The following is a 20,444-nucleotide window of genomic DNA, read 5'->3' on the forward strand; positions in this document are numbered from 1 at the left end:
GCAAAAGCATTGCCCCATCTACCTCCGCGATCATTTTGAAAGACAGAGACAAGATTTTAAAACTTCAGGGAGCACTGAAGATGAGGCCATATTGAACTCTGATGGTCTTTTTTTTCACATGGACAAAGTCCATACTTTCATCGCTCTGTGCAATCACGCACCCGATGAGATGTTGCGCAAAGTGGAAGGTGTATATGCTGTAATAGTGTAATGTTGTGTGTGGTCGTGTTTGCTGCAAGCGGCAGAAGAAAATAATTGATTTCTTCCAATAAATCAGCTTCGAAGTTAGTGTAACTTTCTTATTTGAGGTCTTGCTTGTCTATACATGCGCCTACTGCCAAGGTAAGTCATTTTCATACCTAAGTTTGACCACTGGCTTATAATCGTAGAGTTTTCCATAACGATATTTCAAAATAACAAATTATTTTCTGCGGCCCTGCAGGATTCGTTATATCGAGATTTGAATGTATTATCAATTCTACCATGCATCTGCATGCCAAAAAGACACTTTGCAAACTGCAAAATTTCATTTTTTTTGCCCCACACTGCAGGCTACGCAAAAGCATGGCATAGGGCAATGCACTTGAATTTCAGCAGGCAGTGTGTTTTAAGACACAAAAAAAGAAAGGAAGGCAACTGAACAAGACAATCAAACAAGACCGTCAGAGAAGGCAGTAACAATGCATTCATTAAAGAACCCTGTGACAAGAGGTTGGACTTTTCTATTTTAACTGATAAACAACCGATAAAACCAAGAAACACTGCCTCCTTTCTGCCTAGTAGCAAAAACTGTCCATTATCATCCCCCTATTTGAGCAGTTAGTCGGCTAACTAGATTTAAGGAGAAATACGAGCTTTAAAGAATTACATTTAATGTAGTTAGTATTGCGAAATCTTCAAGGATATTTATTTTTGTATGCAGGCTCCAAACATGTTATTTATTTCACGTAAACAATTCTTTGAACATTTATGCAATGTGTTATTCAAGTTTTTGCGATTAGCTTTCAAGAATTTTTGCTCCAGAGAGCTTGCAGAAATACATGTCACAGGTTTTGTCCGGCAATAAGGGCAAAAATCTCATCGTGCCTGTCAAAAGAACTTTGGTTAGGTACTGAAGCTGTGATTTCGGAAACCGAAATAGAAATATTTTTGTTTCTTTAGTGGTAACTCCGGAATTTTACGTGAAATTAAATCATTAAAATTGGCACATAAAAGCACATTTTCCCTGAAGATTTCATAGTTGTGCCCTTGTTAACCATTAGACATTTTTAAAGATCATAATCTCACCTTAATAACTGCATGTAGAACAATGACACTGAACTATGCATAAATCCCACAAAAAGAAAATTATGTTTTGGCTACTGCGACAAATGAGAGAGTCTCATCACTGCCATTACCATACAGCGCGGGATGCCTCACCCTAACTGGCAAACTGGTTTTTTGAGAATGCAGATATAACACGTCAAGCTAGTTTCTAAAACAAGACTTTCACTGGTATTTCCGTCCACAGCCTAATTTTATTTACTACACTCTACAATAGTAATTCCTTACACAATCACAGTTTCAAGTACTACTCTTTTTGCATTGATTCCTGCGTGGTAACCTATTCGCGCTCAGAATAGTGCTGCGAGACTTTTGAGCACACAGCACTCTCACATTAAAGTACCGAAAAAATGTCTGCAATTCATTTTTCGAAGATAATTTTGACAAAAACAAAAAACTGAGATTGCTATTCTGAAATAAACTTTGAAAGGAGTTGGACAAATTTTCAAAACATAAAAACTGTAATAGCCAGATGTAGCGATAAGATACAGACTGCAATATAAACTGACCAGCTCTTCGATTTTCTGTTGCAGAGAAATGATCTTCTTCTCAAGCCCCTTGTTGAGCTTCTTGACGTGCTCCACAGACTTTGCCTCGATTTTAAGCTTGCGCAGCTCCTTCTTGGCAAGCCAGCGGCGCACTGCTGACTGGGCCACCACAACACAGGTCACATTGCGCTGGTACTTGCGCCTGGCAATCCAGCAGCGCACATTTTTCTGCAAGGGGAAAAATGCCTGTGTTTACTAGTGTGTGTGTATGTGAACCTTAATCTCAAACCGCATGTAGCATTAGTCAAATTGAAAGCAACACACAAAAGACCATTCATCTAACTCTTTGCCAAAAGACAGATGCGTAGCTTAACATTGGGCATGGCATCTTAAAATTTTGTCATAAGTAGCTGAGCATCACTGGACACTAATCAAAGAAACTAAATAGGGCTACATACAGATGATGAAATTGGTACACGTACAAGTGCACTCCAACCCCTTCAGCACATCTAGTTTCCACTCGGCATTTCAAAGAACACTGTCCATTACTCCAATCAGAACTTTGCTCACCCCTGATTACACATCTTAAGATTTACCAACAAGTTTTCTTAAGTTTCATTGAGGCTCCACTCTACAAAACTTGCACTTCATCACACTCAATGCTCATGGTTTCAGGAAACGCCAGCTGAATGAAGATCCCAAAACAGTCAATTCTCGATGAATCAAACAAAAAGGAACTGAAAACCAGTTTGAATTATGTAGAGTTAAGTAGGAGATGGAAGCATCTTAATATACTTGATGCTGATAGGAACACAGCATAAGTCTCAATAAACTAAATGCTCAAAATAGGCAAATTCAAATTAATGAGAGCCCATTGTATGCACAGTACTATCAGTACACCAGAGCATGCATTGTGCTTGCCGAACTTGCCTGGATGACAACTGCAGCTGCATTTCTCTGGAGCTCGACATATCGCTGACGGGCGTACATGCCTCGAATGCGGCACTGGAGCTGCAGCACCATAAGCCTGATGCGCTTGTAGCGTTGCCGTGCCAGGAACCCCCGCACGTGCTTCTGGATGACAGTGGCTGCCTTGGTGCAGCGCAGGAAATGTGCATGCCTGTTTACAGCGGGAGTATGAACAGACACATCAAGGACACACTACACAAATAATTTAAAATAAGTAAGAAAGCAAAAAAAATAGAAGGACCCTTTTATGTAGGAGTCAGCAGAGAAGCAGCTTTAACAAGACTTGCTGCTGAGTCAGTTAAGTGCTAAGTAAGTAAGTTAAGTTAAGTAAATAAGTTAAGGTATAGTGACATGTCGCGCGAATTTTACTCGTCATGTTGTTCAGGTACTGGGTTTACAAAAAATTTCGCCCATCATGCGGAAGAGACTCATAATATACAGGGTCTTGAATATTTGGGAGCTGGGATTTAAAAAATTCCTATGCAAAATCTACTACCCCATTCGAGCTGAAATAACGTTCACCAAGTAGCAAAATATCGTCTACGTTACCTGATAAGTGATTCAACATCGGTACTTGCCTAGATTTTCTGAAATCGAGAAAAAACTGCTCTCGGAGGCGTGCACAATTTTCGCAGAAGAGAGTCGAAAAGCTATTTTGACATGGTGTGTCATCTATCGAGCAGCAAGGCAAGCGCGCCAACGGCCGGGATAAAACTTGTATCACTGCTCGACAGATGACGTATCATGTCAAAATAGCTTTTCGACTCTCTTCTTCGAAAATTGTGCACGCCACCGAGAGCAGTTTTTTCTCGATTTCGGGAAATCTGGGCAAGTGTCGATGTTGAATTACTTATCAGATAACGTAGACTATATTTTGCTACTTTGTGAACGTTATTTCAGCTCGAATGGGGTAGTAGATTTTGCATAGGAATTTTTTAAATACCAGCCCCCAAATATTCAAGACCCTGTAGAAGGCTTTGAAGGTAGGTAATAATAGTTCTGGCTTTTTTATGAGTGTTGTTTGTTTTTCTAGCGTGGTTTGAGTGAAGGACCTGCAGACGCTCGCTTTGTCTGAGCCTTCATATGAGAGCATCGCGACAGTTCAGTGTAAGTTTGGTAGGATAACAAAAGACAAGAAAGGCAATTGTGGCTAGATATTGTTAATTATTATCAAAAGAAGTGGAATAAAGTTCAGCAAGGCTGTCAACTTGGCATCCTTTCCTGTCCTGTGTGCATCCTTTTTTCTTTTTATCGTCTTTTGGCTGGTTTCTATTATGAAGTGGAATAAGTCACTTCTTGTAAGTCTTTGCACTGCGCTGTGTTCCTTAGAAATTCAGTGCATTACCTGGAGAGTTTTCATCAGTGCTTTTATTGCACTTCATGCTGTTTAATCTTAAAAAAAGGGACACTTTATACTTCCCTAATGGTTGACTGAATGATAAGGCTGCAGCAACAGAGCAACACTGATAGCGCACCGCTCTATTGCCAAGTCTCGTCGCTTTCTGCATATGCCCCAACGGCAGTGACAGGCACCGCATGAAGTATAGCCAAGTCATCAATAAAGCGGCAGCCTCACCAGAGATTGCCACTTTTTTTAATAATGACTGCCATGGCATACAAAAAAAAATGACAGTGATAGGAACTGATAACGAAATGCAGTCATATTTTCTATCTCCCCATACTGGGAGGCTCTTGAGGTCATCATGCTGACTATCACTGCTCTGTAGCAGGCAAGCTCTGGTCATTGTTTTTACAGTGAGTACTGAAAAGCCTGCACTTCTGTATGCAAACGCCTTGTGTGGCAGAGTCGTCTGTGGTGGATGAGAGTGGTTTTATTGATCGTCATCCTGCGGTGTTCTCCTCTTACAATACACGTGACAATTTAGATATAATACCATTAACAGCTGTATGTCATAATGGCAGACTGTGCAATATGTTAGGCATTATTAGACATCACTGAGTTGCAATGACTAATTATGCTAGCTCAGCCAGCTGGGATTTGTTGTAACTGGCATGGGAAAATAGTTCAGCCAAAACCTTTACATTTTGTGTGACAAAAAAGTAACCAGCTCAGGCTGGTTACTTTTTGCACGATTCTTTCATAAAGTATTTTGCAATGTATTCAAGCATTGTAGATTGTACCCTCTTCTATTTTGCTTTTAAGGAATAAAATTGGTGGCCATGCACGCCTCAAAGCTAGTCATATACTGGTACACTGTTGATCGAATATTTGGGGGAATCCCCCAAGGTACAGTAGTCTTGTAATAAGGGAATAATTACTCACTGGCATCCAACCAAGCGCAGTCACTCCCTTATTACTGGTACACTGTATGCTCAAAGCAAGCATGCACAGAAAAGCTACTGAATCGACTTCATCTCTTTAAAGCATCACATAATAGTGCGCTCAAGGTTCAAGGTTTAACTACGCTGGTTTTAAATGGCCAATATGCATATCTGTGCAGCAATTCTTATTGTAAAGACTGACCTGGTGCCGACTTGCAGCACTTTTCAGCAAACTTCCATTTCGACACTATAGTAAAACCTAATTAAATTCTCACTGCTGTCAGGCTCCCAGGAGATGACCATGTAAATCTATGGTACCAGGAGATAGAGTTATGGTCCACTCGCTACACTACTGGTAGTTGAAACGTTTGAGAGCTGCGAACAATCCCTGCTGTCACACAGTTCACATCTTAAGGCACAAATAGAGACTCTCATGCAAGATCCGACTAATATACAGGAAGCCAAAGGCAAGAAGCCTTAAAATAAGATTGAAAGAGAAGACTCACTTGCGTGCCAGCATTCCTCGGCCATATTTCTGAAGTCCTCGGGCTGTGTTGAGAATCTGCCTGTAACGCCTGAACTGCAGGTAGCCCCTGATGTGCTTCTGAATCATCAGGGCACACGCCCTGTGCTTCTCTGCTCGGAGCTTCTCCAGGTAAGCCACTTGACCTGCCCGAAAGAAAATCTTGGTCTTGCCAAACTGAAACTTGTCTTCTTCCTGCAAAGACCAGAAGAGCGGAGAGGCACATCAGCTGTTTACAAGGCAGCTAGACACAACAAGCAAAAGCTAAGAATGCCTCATGGATTGTTTAGAAAAAACAAAGAAATCAAATGAAGCGCGCAGAACTAAAAGCAAACAGTCCAACGATTGAACAGAAAAGGCTTGATCCCCCAATTTATGCTAGCGGTCTGGTTTATATGGTTTAACATTCCAAAAAGACTGGCTGTGAGGAATGCTGTAGTGGAGGACTCCGTAAATTTCGACAATCTGGGGTTTAGATCTTTGACTTTGCAAAGTATGCACATGGGTGCCTTGAAATAACGGCTTGAGGGGCTAGTTGGTGTTTGTGTTTTTTGCGCCACATATCTGAATATGATGGGTGCCTTGCTTTTCACCTCCATCGAAAAGCGGCTCCTGCAGCTAGGATTGAACCCACATCCCTGGGTTCAAACACTGTACCATCACTGTGGGCCCTAGTTACAGGATAATGATCTAAAACCCTTTACAATAACGTTTATGACACATACCATGATAATTTTACCCTTACCACATTCCTTGATGTCAACAGAAACCAGGAGCATGCCGTTTAGCATGTTCCCAGCAGCAAAATTCCTTAAAACCTCTTGGAGAAAAAAAACCTTGCACAAACAGATTAGGTAAGTGTTCAAGAAAGTACTTTATAGAAAATCATATGGCTCACTTAGAATCAGCATATAAAAATACATGCTTCCTGAAAATTTCATAACTGTGAATTCGTTAAAGACCAGTGTCCCCACTAAATAACTCATCATCAGTGAATACTACTATTGAACCACAGTTTACTACACAATGTACAGCGATGTATAATTTTTGTCTGCATTTCAAGAACAAGACAATAATTCAAACCTGAAATATGAGTCTCAGCTTCCTAGACAATTTCAAACCTTCTAGAATAAGATAATTGCCCCAAGTGAAATTACTGGCTGAGAGATTCATGTTGTTAAAACAAATGAATATCAGCACACTAGAAAAGAATTAAGTGATTTAGGCTTCTAGGAGAGCAATGCCATAAAAGCTGCCTTCATTCAAGACCAAACATTAATTTTATTTACTATTTCAAGGCCTTCACTATAATTTTGGAATTACTGGGCAAGATTTAAAAGCACACTTTCTTTATTAAAGACTTATTGGTAAAGGAGACTACCTTCTGCGCCATGCAAAATGGGATCATCAGGGTGGGCCCAGAAATTAATTTGCATGGAAGGCATGATGCTCGCGAGTTGACAAACCAACACATACAGTTGCTCAAATATGAACAGGAATAGTCATTTTTCACAAAAGGATGAGTTCTGCAGTTGATTCCTAACTGCAGTTCAAAATGTCTCAAGAGTACTATTATATATTCAGTGGAAAACTGTTTAGAACAAAGGACAAGACCAGGTAAAGAAGCACGATGTGCTCCAAGGACACATCCTAAAGAGTACCTTTATGACTTTCTCCAAGATCTTCCTACAGGTAACCTTGAGGTCACTCCTGTCAATATCTCGAGCACAAGTGAGCACTCTGTATCTGCTCAGGAACTCTTGGTAGCCCCACCTACGTAAGGAACACACAATGAACCAAAGAATAACTAGCTGCTGCTAGCAAGGTAACTCAAGTTCCCACAAAAGAAGTTGCTTTGGGACGTTAAACCCCACAAACCAAACCAAACCACAAAAGAAGTGTTCATACTGTTTTCAAGATGTCACAAGGATTAGGGAATCAAAGGACGCTTAGCAGACCTTCCTCCCATTCCTCCCTGCACGGTTCAGGTGTCCACAGAAACATGGACACAAGTGCGACAGATATTGCGCCTATCCTTTTTCTGTGAGCAAATTATTATTACTGGCCCAAAATAAGGAATTGAAAAAAATAAAATGCTATTGAGAGTTATAAAAAAGCTCTAGTGAAAAAGCTCAGTTTTGGCAGTTAAAGTGGTTCTTTTTTTTTTTGCGATTATTTCTTGGGAGTGTAAGGAAGGCGAAGCTGGCCTTTGGGAGAAAAAGCAAAGGCCAAGCCTGATGGTGGGTGACGCCATGATTTGATGTATCATATAGCTGAATCTGCACCTCTCACAGCCACCAGCCAAACATGGTTTTTGTAAACATTTCAGGCATTTATTTTAGTCATATCAAAATCAAACTTTGCATGCACAATTAGAATCACAGAATGCAACTATCTAAATTTTTATGCAACCAATGATATTTTTAAAACTCAATTTTTTTAAATATTTAGGCCACACTCACCCAAAGAATAGTGCACTCGATATAAAACGGTTTCAATGTGGTGGATTATTTTGCTTAGTTGTATGCACAATGGAGTGTTAGAGATGAGAAGCCATGCTTTGTCATGCTTACTGCCATGTCCAACAGCTGCACAAGCATGCACTGCTCTTAGCTGATGCATAGCATTTAGAACATGAAACCACCAAGCCATCTCAAAACTAAACACCGATTCAGAAAGGAGGATCCAAGTTCCATAACTGGTGCAATTTTTAATCACCTAGTACATTAATAAAACAGTTTTCAAGGTGCATGTCCCCTTAATCCAAGCCCAACAGGCATGCATTATACAACACACAGTCAATTCCTACAAATACAAAGCATGTAAAAATGAACTTGTCCCACTAGTATGTTGGTTTAAATGCTAATGCTATATATAATGACAGTTATATCAGTTGTATACCTGAACCATGGCCTTCTGCAAAAACCTTAACTTTTTTAAACTCTGATGCGGTTGAGACAACGGAAATAGAAAAGAACTGGATGTCGTTACTGTGAGACACTACACTTACAACACCACCTGCCTCGGGGGTCAAGAAAATCAGGCAGAATATATTGCAAATTAAAATGCCCTCAGGGAAGCTGCTGAAGGAAATGCAATCATCACATTTTTAAAAGTATGCATTGGCATTCCCTACTTGTGCTGAGAACCTTCCTTTTTTTCAAAGTTGTTGCACTGGCGCAAAAGACAAGCTTATACATTCAGTAAAAGCTATAAAAGTGTGCCGAGGATCCCACTGTGAGTGTGTGACAAAAAAAAAAATTCTTGTTGCAGACAACATTCCAGCTCTGGCCACAAAGCCCTCTTTCCATGGTTTGTCATTTTTGTTGATTCATCAATTGGTACACCTCTGTGGTTTTGAACCAGTACTGGGTAACTTATTCAGTCATGTCGGGCTCCTGCTGCCTGATTTTCCCTCTCCAGCGCACGCTCAATGGCACTCCACATGAATTCCACCTCATAGCTCCTTTGCATCACATGCGGTGTTATGTTGGCCAGAACAAACCCATAACATGCTAAGTCAAATGGATGTGACATTAAAATTACAATTTCCAAGAGAATAACTAAAATGTTTGCTCAGTGCACTTTATGCCTCTGCTGCATTCAGTCCAGTTGCGCCAAAATTTTATTCCTAACTTAAAGATAATGCTTTTCATCTTTTACCCAATTCTTTTTTTTAACTCAATATAGTAAAGGGTGCCATGTAATAGTATATCATTTTTTTGGACATCAAGTTGCTCCGTTGCATACGAGGCACCAACAAAATATATATTTTTTTAAAATGGCAACATATACACTAGAATACACAGCACTTAGAATAACACTATAGAGGATCACGAAGTTTATGAGACATATATAAAGTGGTTCATATTTAAGTGGAATCCATGAAATATTCAAAAAAACATTCTTGACGTGTTAGCTCAACAAAATTCTTTTTGTAACAAAACAGGTCCAAAAGGGAACATATAGTAAAATCCCAGTGATACGAATCCAGTTGATACGAATTCGCGATATTCCCCGGCCGGAGTGCACCGCGTACAATGAGCAAAATTTCAGATGTTCCAAACACTCTCCCATGGCACTACGGATGATACAAACATGCGAACTGTGAACACAACCTGGAGCACTACGCACTGCTCGCACATCACTGACTCTGCGATTGCCAGCCGCGCTGTATGTATGCAGCGCGAGCAGTTTGCGGTGACGCATGGCCCGCACCTCGCCAACGTCTCAATTGTTTGTCTGAAAAGCTTTCAGCGTCGCGTGACCCACAAACAGCAGACGTTGCAACCACAGCAGTTGGCAAAGGTGGGCGTGCTCAGGTCACACATCGCTGGCTCCGCGATAGCGATCCACAAGCAGTTTGCGGCGCCGCGCATGTCCGCATCTACTGTCGTGCTGTACACGCTGCGAGAAGTACGCAGAGGTGGGTGGACCGCACATCGCTGGCAACACGATCGTTTTCCATGCCGAAAAAAGTCTGCAGCAGCGCGCAGCTGTGAGGAGTAACCGGCGGTGCACGTGGCGAGCACGCGTGAGCCACACATCGTAGACTTCGCGACCACTAGGTCGCGCTGTCTGTATGCGAGATAGTCATCATATGAGGCACCGCGCGGCTGGCACTTCACCACCTCTTGTCGTGCTGTACGCGCTGCGAGAGGTATACGGAGGCACGCGGCCCAACACGTCGCTGACGTCGCAATCGCCTGTTGTGCTGCATGCACCGCGAGTGGCACTGTGACCATGCGACCATAATAAACCTTCTCGGACATAAACAGATCTGTGCAACTGCCTTTCTTAAGCTTCTGCATACATATTTTCTTTCGTTTTGATGATACGAATGTTCGGATGATACAAACTTTTTCGCGACCCTGTGAGATTCATCTCGTCGAGGTACTACCGTATTGCATTTTGAGACTGCCAAACAGTTCAAATGCCACACTTGATAACTGCCCTAAAAGCTCTTTCCTAATAAACTTCCAAAGGATTCTTAGGCCAAGTTTTACGACTGCCCAACTCTACCATATCAAGTGGCTCTCTGAGCAGAAGACTGCTCACCTTGATGGGTAGCCAGCTGCACTGATCCGGACTGTTTCCAAAACGCCACATGCCCTCAGCTGCTGGACCGCTCGCTTAGTGTCAAAACTGAATGCTGCCTTCTGGTCATTTGGCTTGATGCAACGGACATAGTGGGGTGTCGTGGCATTCAAGGTGCTCATTAGCAAGCCAAGAGAGTCACGAAACTGCCAAGGAGAAACAAACTCAGCACTAAAAGCAGCAACAGCACAGCATCCTACACAATCTTTGCACAAGCTTTCCAGAAGGAGTGTGGCAAGGCTGCAGTTATAGACCCACCATGCAGATAGGTTTACAGCATCAACTCCTTTACAACATATGTTAATGACTTGCCAGCACTGAGTACAAATTCAGAAAGACACACGTGTTTAATGTATATTTGTCACAGCAAGGCAACCTTTATCACATACGAGATATTTGCAATTTTCGCTAGATCATGCCTTGCATATAATTAAATAATAAATTCAACATAATTAAACACTCCATCCTAACATCCTGATGCTTTTCTTAGGTTTTCGTTTCTTTCAGCCGATGATGCATGTAGCAAAGAGTTCATTTTTTTTTTCTTTCTAAATTCAAACATGTCAATACATGCATGACATTCTGTCAAATGTTGCATGCTGAGCATAACTCTGAATTTGCAAGCTGAGGTGAGCAAAGCGGCTTCTCGACAGTAGTATCAGTAAACAAATTCTTTAAAACCTTTTGCCCTGTGCGAACTGCAGAGTCACCTGTGATCCCACTGTTTTCTTGTGTTGCTTCTTTGAAGATGCAGCAGGCTGTGCAGCCCCAACTTTGGCCACTGGTTTCAGCCTCTTGTTCGACGACTGCTCATCTTCAAATAGCTCTGCGACCAGCTCATACTGCAGAAGAAATACACACAGTATAAGTGTATGATAACAACCAGCACCGTGATTAGGTAACATATTTATACAGTCGAACCCGGTTATATCGAACCCGGATATATAGAATTTTGGTTATATCGAACTCACGGAATATCCCCTTGAAAATCTCATGTAAAAGTATAGGAAAGCCGCGTCATATATCGAACTTAATTTCACCGGTCGTTCGATATATCGAACTCCGCACCACGCACTGGAAAGTGTGCCTTCCCCAAAGATGATCGCATCACCCTTGGCCGTTTGCCACGTGACGTTTTCAAGCCACGCGCGGAAGGAATGAGAGGGGACAGTTCAGCGACAACTGGTCTGGGCAGCGCCGCGCCCATTCCCCAAAGGCGCGCGCATCTGCAGTTATCGTTTCCCGCGTGCCAACACATGACATTTGCAAGCCATGTGCGTTGGTGTGCCCATCCTTTTGCCGAGCTATCTCTCTCCTTCAGCATGCGCTATGCATGCGCCAAGCCAGCTCAGCCCGTTTTCTGACAGGCGTCGGACGCTTTCTCCAGCGTATGTTGCGAACCCTCTGCGCGCGGCGGCTGATGTGGCTATGGCGCCTGTGGACGTTAAAAAGCGGCACCTCTCTCTCTTTTTTTTTTTTGCGAGTCATCCTTTCTAATCATTGTGCTGTTGGGACGTTAAGAAGCGGCAGGGTTTCTTTCTTCTTTTTTTTTTTTTGCGGAAGTCTTTATCCTTGCATGAATCAACGAAAGCACGCGGTCAGCTGCTGCGATCATGACGCCCGCGGCGTGATAAATCTAACCAGGCTTGTGCAATCAAGCCATCATGGGCACTCTGCCAAGTTCGCTCCCCGCCGCCGCAGGAGCTATCACAAGATAAACGCGCCGCGATGTTATCGCTGCGCAGCATCTTGGCACGCTGCCAAGAAATGAGCTGTGGATGAGGCGACCGAGACGGAGTGACGGGCGCCATCGACATGCAAGCGAAAACGCTCGCGATTTCTGCCGCAGCGACACAGAAACCTTGTTTTAAGCTGCCGCGGTGGCTCGAGCAGCGAGACGGACGCAGTTCCAACAAGTTTGAAATTTTTCGCTCCGTCGCTGCCGCTAATAGCTGAGATCGCTCAATCGCTTGCATGTGAATGAGCTGGCCTTAAAGCATTTGTTTTTTTTTTTTTTTTTTTTTTTTTGTTTTTTTTTCTCAAATTCTCGGTGCAAAAGTGGAGCGTGGGTTCATTATGTGAGTGGGTTGATTACGCAGCAAATACAATGTCGTTTTTTCGCATCGTAAGTGCCGTCACAGGCCGATTTCTGTATATCGAATTATCGATATATCGAACTATTTCGTTTCGCGATCCCCTTCAAGTTCGATATATCTGGGTTCGACTGTATAGCTGTTAGTAAACCAGTTTTTTAAATTTCAAAATATTAAATGAGTGGGGGCTTGACTTATGATCGAAACCAAAGCATGGCACCGCCAATAAAGCAAGAAACGAGACACTATCTGAGATGCTATGGCTTGATTCCAATTTCATATTTGCTCTACCACTCTCCCCGTTCCTTAAAATTGTAGACTTACAACTGTGTAAATATAGCATTTTGAAGAAGAACTGCACACAATAGTAGAAATTGGCTGCAGCCATTCCAGTTGCCTTTTTAAAAATAGCCAAATCATAATAAGCAGAGGTGTGCAAATATTGAGATTTTTTAATATTAATCGAACGTGAATAGAGACAAAAAAGAAATGCCTTGAATATTGAATATCTGATCAGTAAAAAAAGAAAAAAAATAGCAAACACCGTTCGTCTTGTTTATTTCAGAATTCACATGGCACTCCGAAATAAAATAAAACTGCAAATGAACTGCACAGAAGTGCCTATACCCTACTGAAATATTCAGTATAAATATTATACAGGATTCCATGTATCAGTTTTTCGCACAGGAAGGACCTGCAGGAAATCAGGCAGAAATCGGGTCATATCAGTGCTGCACACAATAAACTCTCATTAACTCAGCCTTCAAGGGACCAGAAAAAATGTCCCAATTAATTCAAAGCTCAAATCATTGAGTGAGCCTGAAAAAACTGCCAATATCTGTTTGCATTAGAGTACTTTAATCTGATGAACACCTGCACAATAAATGTCTGCATTTGATATGAAACCGAAGTAAAAACGTCATTTCTTTCCAGTTTCGTCAAGTGGTTCACTTTGCGCACACTTATGGGAAGGCTCCCTTCCCAAAACGGTCCGGTCGCGTTTTTAGGATGCTTCACTGCACAGTCCATGTAGTAAAGCATTGCAGTGGAACGCTCAGTGCGGGGTGGGGGAAACTGCGGTGACTTTTCAACGTATATGGTAATTTTCGGATATTCGGTTATCCAGAGTATCAATTTTCTGATTACGAATACGAATCGAATCGAATAACAAACATATTCAATTCATATTCAAAATTTCGAACATTGCCACATTCCTAATAATAAGGCAACTTTTATATCACTGCCACTACCTGACCACATATTTGTGTGTTTAAGCGCAGCACTTCCTTGAACAGGCATTGTTGCATAATCAAAGGAAGCGTACCAAGTACCAGAAATGTGTGGTTCTGCAGCATTACGAACAAAATAAGCAACAATGATACTGCGACTAAATTCCACTTTATCTTTTCACGTGCAAAAAAATGGCACTAGCCGATACATAGACAGCACTGAAAACTCATCTCATGCTGCTATACTGTGTCTTTTTCCCTCCTAACCACCTTATCCGATCCTAGCAGTCAATAGAGTTTCAGGCAAGTGCACTAAGGCAGCTTTCATACACTAAACCGCATAGCCAGATAACCAATGCACTGGCACCATATCCAAACAGATTCTGGGACTGTATACAAGCATGCCAGAGTTTAAAAGAGCTAAGGATCCAACCTGTCTGTTTTACTCATAAAGCATGCAAACTTGGCAAAATTCCAATGTCAAAATCAGCCATGAACAGAAATTGCCCGAGTAAAAACATGACCAAATATGACAACATAGCCGTCTCAGAAAAAAAAAAATCCACGTTTGCTTATGGTTAGCGAAATATCACCTTAATTTCCTATATGCAGTCAACATGTTACATAATATCTAAAAGCTGACGTTTCAGCTTTATTTTTTGTCTATAAGTGTGAGCTATCATTTTTTTCTTTTTTCAATATTTGCACGATATTGTCACGTAGCCGTTTAAGCCCATAACCAGAAGGTTGGCTTTTAATGGGGGGTTGATCTAGCAGGCCGCACAGGAGAGCAGGTCCAGAGCACCGAGAGACAGCAGCCAACTTTAGCCTTTTCTAATCGAACGCCACAGGGCCATTTCTTCAAGTCCGCGCACGAGACTCTCGATGCTGTTGCACACGCTACAATATATATAGCCTAAAATGCTGCTAACACTCCTCCATGAACTTTTGCACTAGCTGTGCGGTGCGCTTCAATTGCCACCACGTGGCTGAGTGGTTCCGCGAGTGTTTACTGGCCCTAGTTTTGTTCACTACAAATACAAAGAAGCTAAGCAGAAGCATGCAAGCAACAGTAGAATCACGTCGAGTTATTGTTAACTGTGTTGCTTAAATCATGTGTTGGACATATGCACCTAATGAAGAGGGTAAAAGCTAGGATACAGAAGACAATGGTGAGCGCTATTTCAACTCAGAAACGACCAACTTGCTTTGCTGTGACAGCCCAGTCATACTACTACACCTGGCCCCTACAGCTGATGGGCAGGGTGTAAACACTCTTGCTAAAAAGATTCAGTTAAAATTGAAACCTGCAGAAAACACACTGGGCGCAGACTACAGTTGAGACTCATTATTATGGACACTTTGGTTCCCGAGCAGTTTTTTCTATAAAACAAGCCATTCATAATTATGAACTGCAGGGAAAATTATATTTTAAAAATACCATGCCATGAGTAGATCTGCTTCTGTGCATGTCGGCTGACAGCAGATAAATTCGGCTTTTTACGAAGCACAAACTGCAGACAGTTTTCTCCAGAGTTATTCATGCAATATTCCAAATGGTAAGTGGCACTGATTTGGTAATTTTCCACCATAAATCATTAAACCATGAAGAGAAGGGCCATCATCCCCTCTTCCGCTGCATTCTTTTGGCATTCAGCATAATAGAACATGTTGGGGAAGTAGAGATCTTGTTTTCATCACTGTCCATAATCCATATTAGGGCGACAAAATATATGGGCCTCAATAGGCTCTCCCCATTTCTACCCTGTTCACTGTCCAGACAGAAAGTTCAATATTAACGAGGCGCAAATGCAGTGAAAATGTTTGGTTCCCAGAAAAACACAATTCGAGTCACGCATATTATCGAGGATCATATTAATGAGAAACGACTGCATATACCAAAAACTATGCTAGTTGTTCTATAACTAAAAGAGGCAATTAATTTTAACACAATGACCTTAGGCTAAGCAGCTGAACACCACAATGGCTGAGCCACCATGGCAGAATTAATATTTGCATGAACAAAAAGCAACGTGCTAATTTTACAAAATAAATTTCACTAAACATAGCAAGCGAAATATGCTAAGAAATGTAAATAAAATAAAAAAAAGTACAGCAAAGGCAAAGGAAGCAAAGAGCTGATCACTCCCACCTGACTAGCCTTGAGAATGTTGATATGTTCTTCCAGCACGGTGTCCCTGTTCTTCTCGAGAAACCCATTTGACTCATAAGTGACATCATCCGCAAAGTGGTGGATGATGAAGGCAGTGTTGGACAGGCGGGGCTTCTCAAAATGCTTCCACTGCTTGCACTTTTCAAACAACTTTCCACACCACGATCTATCACTTCCCTTGGGGACCTGGAAGGAAAGGCCCACAGCAATTGCACTTGCCATGCTGTAAAGGTGCATTTACAGGAATGCCGAGAAAAAATCCTAGTTGCCCTAGATTTTCATGCTATTATTTTATATTGACAGATGTGGTACTTTTAAAGAAACTATAACTTTCATTAGCTTGTACACACTAGAAGGCAGCAAAAATGACTGGGCAGTTAAGTTTGACATTAATCACAAATAATCCTGCACTTGCATGGTTAGCCCTGGTTTTGGTTTTGCATGGTTTATCCTAGCTTTCCAGGGTTTGGTTTGATTTGAATGGGCCTGTCTCAATCGACAAATCACATGAAATATGTAGCCCATGCTGGCAGCACATGCAGTTATAAGTTGCCAAATTATGTGAAAGATCATACGACATAGACATAAAGCCCTGCTCAAAATTGGCCGCACAAATGTGCGTACATGGCCTAGGGGTAGCACATGCTAGGTTTGATTCCTATCTCAAGGTTGCAACCAAAGTTGACAGCTCCTGCTCACACAATCATATCATGTGTTCTCATAACAAAAGTACAGCCCGCTGCCCCATCAGTGCCTGGCCATGTCACCTGCCAACCACTGCCTGCCAAAGTCATGCCTGTAATTTTTCCCTCACAATGGCATGTTGCCTTGTCTCCTAAGCTCAGTACAGGAACCCCTCCCATTAGATGTGACAGTACCAAAAAGAGCACAAAAGCACATCCTATTAAATTAATAGTGGTATGGGCCTCCTCCGTGCATATAAAACAAGTGCTAATCTTCTTTATGTTTGCTGTGCAAACAGTGAGAAAGGACAGAGCCAGGTAAATCAGTTAACAGCTCGAGGAACACAACTGTTTTTAGCATGGTATGTTGTAAGGTGTTCAACATCCTACAACTACTTACGCTATAAGCGACGAAGTAATGGAGAACTCCTGATTAATTTAAACCACCTGGAGATCTTTAACATGCGCTGACATTGTACAACACATGGGTGCCTTTTTCGTTTCATCTCTATCAAAAGGGAGCCACTTTCATTTCGCCTCCATTGCTTTGCAGCCAGCTACACTAGCAGCCTGAGAAACCGGGTTTTCCAAGCATCATGAACAGTTTATATCCACAATGTCAGTCCTCTCTGTCATCTACTGTTACAAGACTGCTGAAAGGAACAACTGAACTAGCGCATATTGTCTGTTTCGGTTAAGACCAATTTTGTTCATCTTCAGCAGCTGATTTGTCTAGCTCTTGCACCTTTCCAGTGTTCACACAGCAGGCCTAAAAAGAGATTGGCACTTGTTCACAAGGGCAGAGAAAGCACACACCATTATGGCGGCCGTTGCGTGACATGCTTTGCTGCCGAAGGAGAAGCAGAAATACTGTACTCAAGTTGTTATTCAGTTTTTAGTGCACCAGTAACATAAATACACCTCTTATGACTGGCAGTGGCTTTTCCCAATGCACTGCCCGCTACAGCTTTGATGTGAACCCCAACTCCAATGGCACTAAGGCCACACAGCACTAGACGCGAGCTGTGCAGGACACAAGCTCAGACTCTGCGGTCTGGCCTATAGAATAGCACTTGAGGAGGCACCCTATTTTCAATGCCTGGCACAAAGCGCTGCTCGGTGCGTGGGTGCACGTGCATGCACATCGAGATGAGCAGCGTACTGCCAGCATACCGACAGGCAGCATATCACGATAGTAAGCGCGTGCCCGGCACGAATGCATCATATTCACATTTCTGTGTTACAGAGGAGCTCATCTGCTGGCACGCTTCATATATTTAATTATCGATATATTGAAATATCTTGCAATCCCCTTCCAGCTCGATACGGTTGGGTCCAACTGTATTACAGATTCCTTCAGCAATACAGCATGCAGTTGTAATGATACTTTAAAGCCACAAAGATGTGCACAAGTTGCTTCAACTTCAATAGCTAAGTATAAAACTCAAGTAATTTTGAGGACTGAGAGAATTTAAAATACAGCAATTAGACCTTTTCACCAAAAGAGGCATGCCCTCACCCGACATTCTTCATCTAACAGGTCCAGGATGCCCAGCTTGCTTTCAATGAGATCAATGCAGGGCTGGTTGTCATAGAAGTCAATGAACTTCCACTCTATCTGCTCCCTCACATACTCCTCCTGCTCCAGCTTGAAGACATGCTGAAATGAAATGAAAACACATATTTGGACATGGACACCGCTTTTATTCTCTCAGCTAAACGTACAAGTATGCTGCTCTTGCAACCCCGTAGTGTTTTCGACGGAGGAACATATACCGGCCTCTTCGGATATGGCGTTACAAGCGGAGGCTAGCTTGTTCTGTGCTAGCTGCCACTGTTTTTTTAATGTAACGAGAATGCAATGAGCAACGAATGGCTACAGCTTATATACCCAATCCTTTTTGACAAGCTACACAGAACCATCTCAGGACAGGCTTGAGAAATGAATATGGAAGACTGCTTTTCAGGTGGATGCCTCCATAATTCACACAAGCGCAAGTGTGGCTATCGGAAGTATTTTCTTTTGCTTGTATTGCATGCACGAAGCTTTGAAAGGCCTAAAATAAGCAAGATGAACTGTTTACATAGCTCCTGAAAGAAAGGAGTCTAAAGCAGTATATCCCCTCTGGTCACCACACATGCATTTAATTTTTTTGCATTCGTTACCATTACAGATAAGATGTCATGTGTTACCATTACCGATAAGATATGTGTCAAAAAATTGCTGCTGCACAATTTTTTTAGCACTGTGGGGCCCCTCGGCCCTTGTGCCGTTTTCAAACCACGCGCTTTTTCCCATTTGTGTTGGTGTTTGCGCGGGCAGTGCAAGTGCGCATGAGTGAACTGCCCGTTCGATGGAACGGCACGTTATCGGAGTGGAGGCGAGTGTAGATAAGCGCGTCAAAAGCAAAGCACATGGCTTTTGCATGGCTGGAGGCCAGCGAGGGGTGGCGAGTGAGCATCACGGGCCAGCGGGATGTACATGGACGCCAGGAATGAAGACTTGCCAGTCGAAGAGAGAAGCAGTGCCTGCAGGAATGGCTTAGGCGTATTTGCGTGAGTTGCTGCAACGCAAGGAGCAATGTTTCTTGCACCACCATTGGCGCCTTGGCCCTAGTGCTCGCCCTAGCACTCGCCCTATTCGCACCCAGTATGTTTTGTCTTGCCACGGTAAAGCCCTGACCCCCGTTCTGTTTTATTCTTGGTGGTCCATTTTCGCACTCTTCGACAGCATGTTTCCAGAGCAATGGCACTCAATGCTCTTTCTTTTTACTGAATGCTTTTTATTTTATCTGTAATAAACCAATATTTTTAGAAAGACTGGATTTGTCACTCGTCGGGCGAGACCATGGCTCGCAGACCCATTTCAACACTGTGACAAATGTGAAGACAGGCATAAAAAACAAATGAAAAAACTGCTCAAATGGTACAGACTTCAACCAAAACAAATAAAAGCTTTACCAGACTAAATCGAGACAATTTTAAACTAAAACAGCCTTCTCTGTCCCAGCGGGCAAGGCCTTATGAGCATGCTTAAAGCACGATACTTTAAGATGTGTTACATTAGCATGACAATTAGAGTAGGTGCTATGAAAAAAGAATAACAGTAGTGGCTCAACACAAACACCCATTTTTATATGCACTTACCATGTTAAATTGCTGTTGGAGCTTCTCATTTGCATAGTTTATGCAAAATTGTTCGAAACTGTTTGTCTCAAAGGTTTCAAATCTGCAAAAGAAAAGCAGTTAAAAAAAAACACCATTGTGAATTGTAGGGAAATTACTAATCTTGAACATCACAAATTTTATGGGAATACAGAATTACATTTTGGTTGGAATCATCAATATGTTGGTTTAGCCTTGCATAGCATAGTACAGCCTGCCACTGTCTCAAGTGTCTGGCAACAGGGTCTGTTCAGCCATACAGTGAACATTTTACAAGGCCCCTTTCGGGGCCTTGCAAAAAATACGAGAAGGTTGCTACGGCCGCTTCTCAGCTTGATAAATCCCGAAGTAATGGTCGGATGAAGAGAGAGAGCCAAACTTTTATTTAAAAGCCACCACCTGGCTGGAAGTACACATA

At 42.2% G+C, this 20,444-nt stretch overlaps 1 protein-coding gene across 2 annotated transcripts in view; it reads right to left on the reverse strand.

The window, feature by feature from the left end:
- The window catches only part of didum (dilute class unconventional myosin), a 78,277-nt gene that overhangs the window by 38,464 nt on the left and 19,369 nt on the right, over window positions 1–20,444 (reverse strand). For both annotated transcript variants that reach the window (XM_084605968.1, XM_084605969.1), the window contains exons 11-19: window positions 20,009–20,090; window positions 18,381–18,521; window positions 16,158–16,364; window positions 11,394–11,525; window positions 10,645–10,829; window positions 7,248–7,359; window positions 5,570–5,781; window positions 2,742–2,931; window positions 1,833–2,039 (exon numbers count right to left, since the gene is read on the reverse strand). In XM_084605968.1, the coding sequence (XP_084462094.1) occupies window positions 1,833–2,039; window positions 2,742–2,931; window positions 5,570–5,781; window positions 7,248–7,359; window positions 10,645–10,829; window positions 11,394–11,525; window positions 16,158–16,364; window positions 18,381–18,521; window positions 20,009–20,090 (1,468 nt within the window). The remainder of the gene's footprint in view (window positions 1–1,832; window positions 2,040–2,741; window positions 2,932–5,569; window positions 5,782–7,247; window positions 7,360–10,644; window positions 10,830–11,393; window positions 11,526–16,157; window positions 16,365–18,380; window positions 18,522–20,008; window positions 20,091–20,444) is intronic.

This window comes from Amblyomma maculatum, chromosome 6 (genome assembly GCF_055883805.1).
Source record: "Amblyomma maculatum isolate TAMU_Amacu chromosome 6, ASM5588380v1, whole genome shotgun sequence".
NCBI lineage: Eukaryota > Metazoa > Arthropoda > Arachnida > Ixodida > Ixodidae > Amblyomma > Amblyomma maculatum.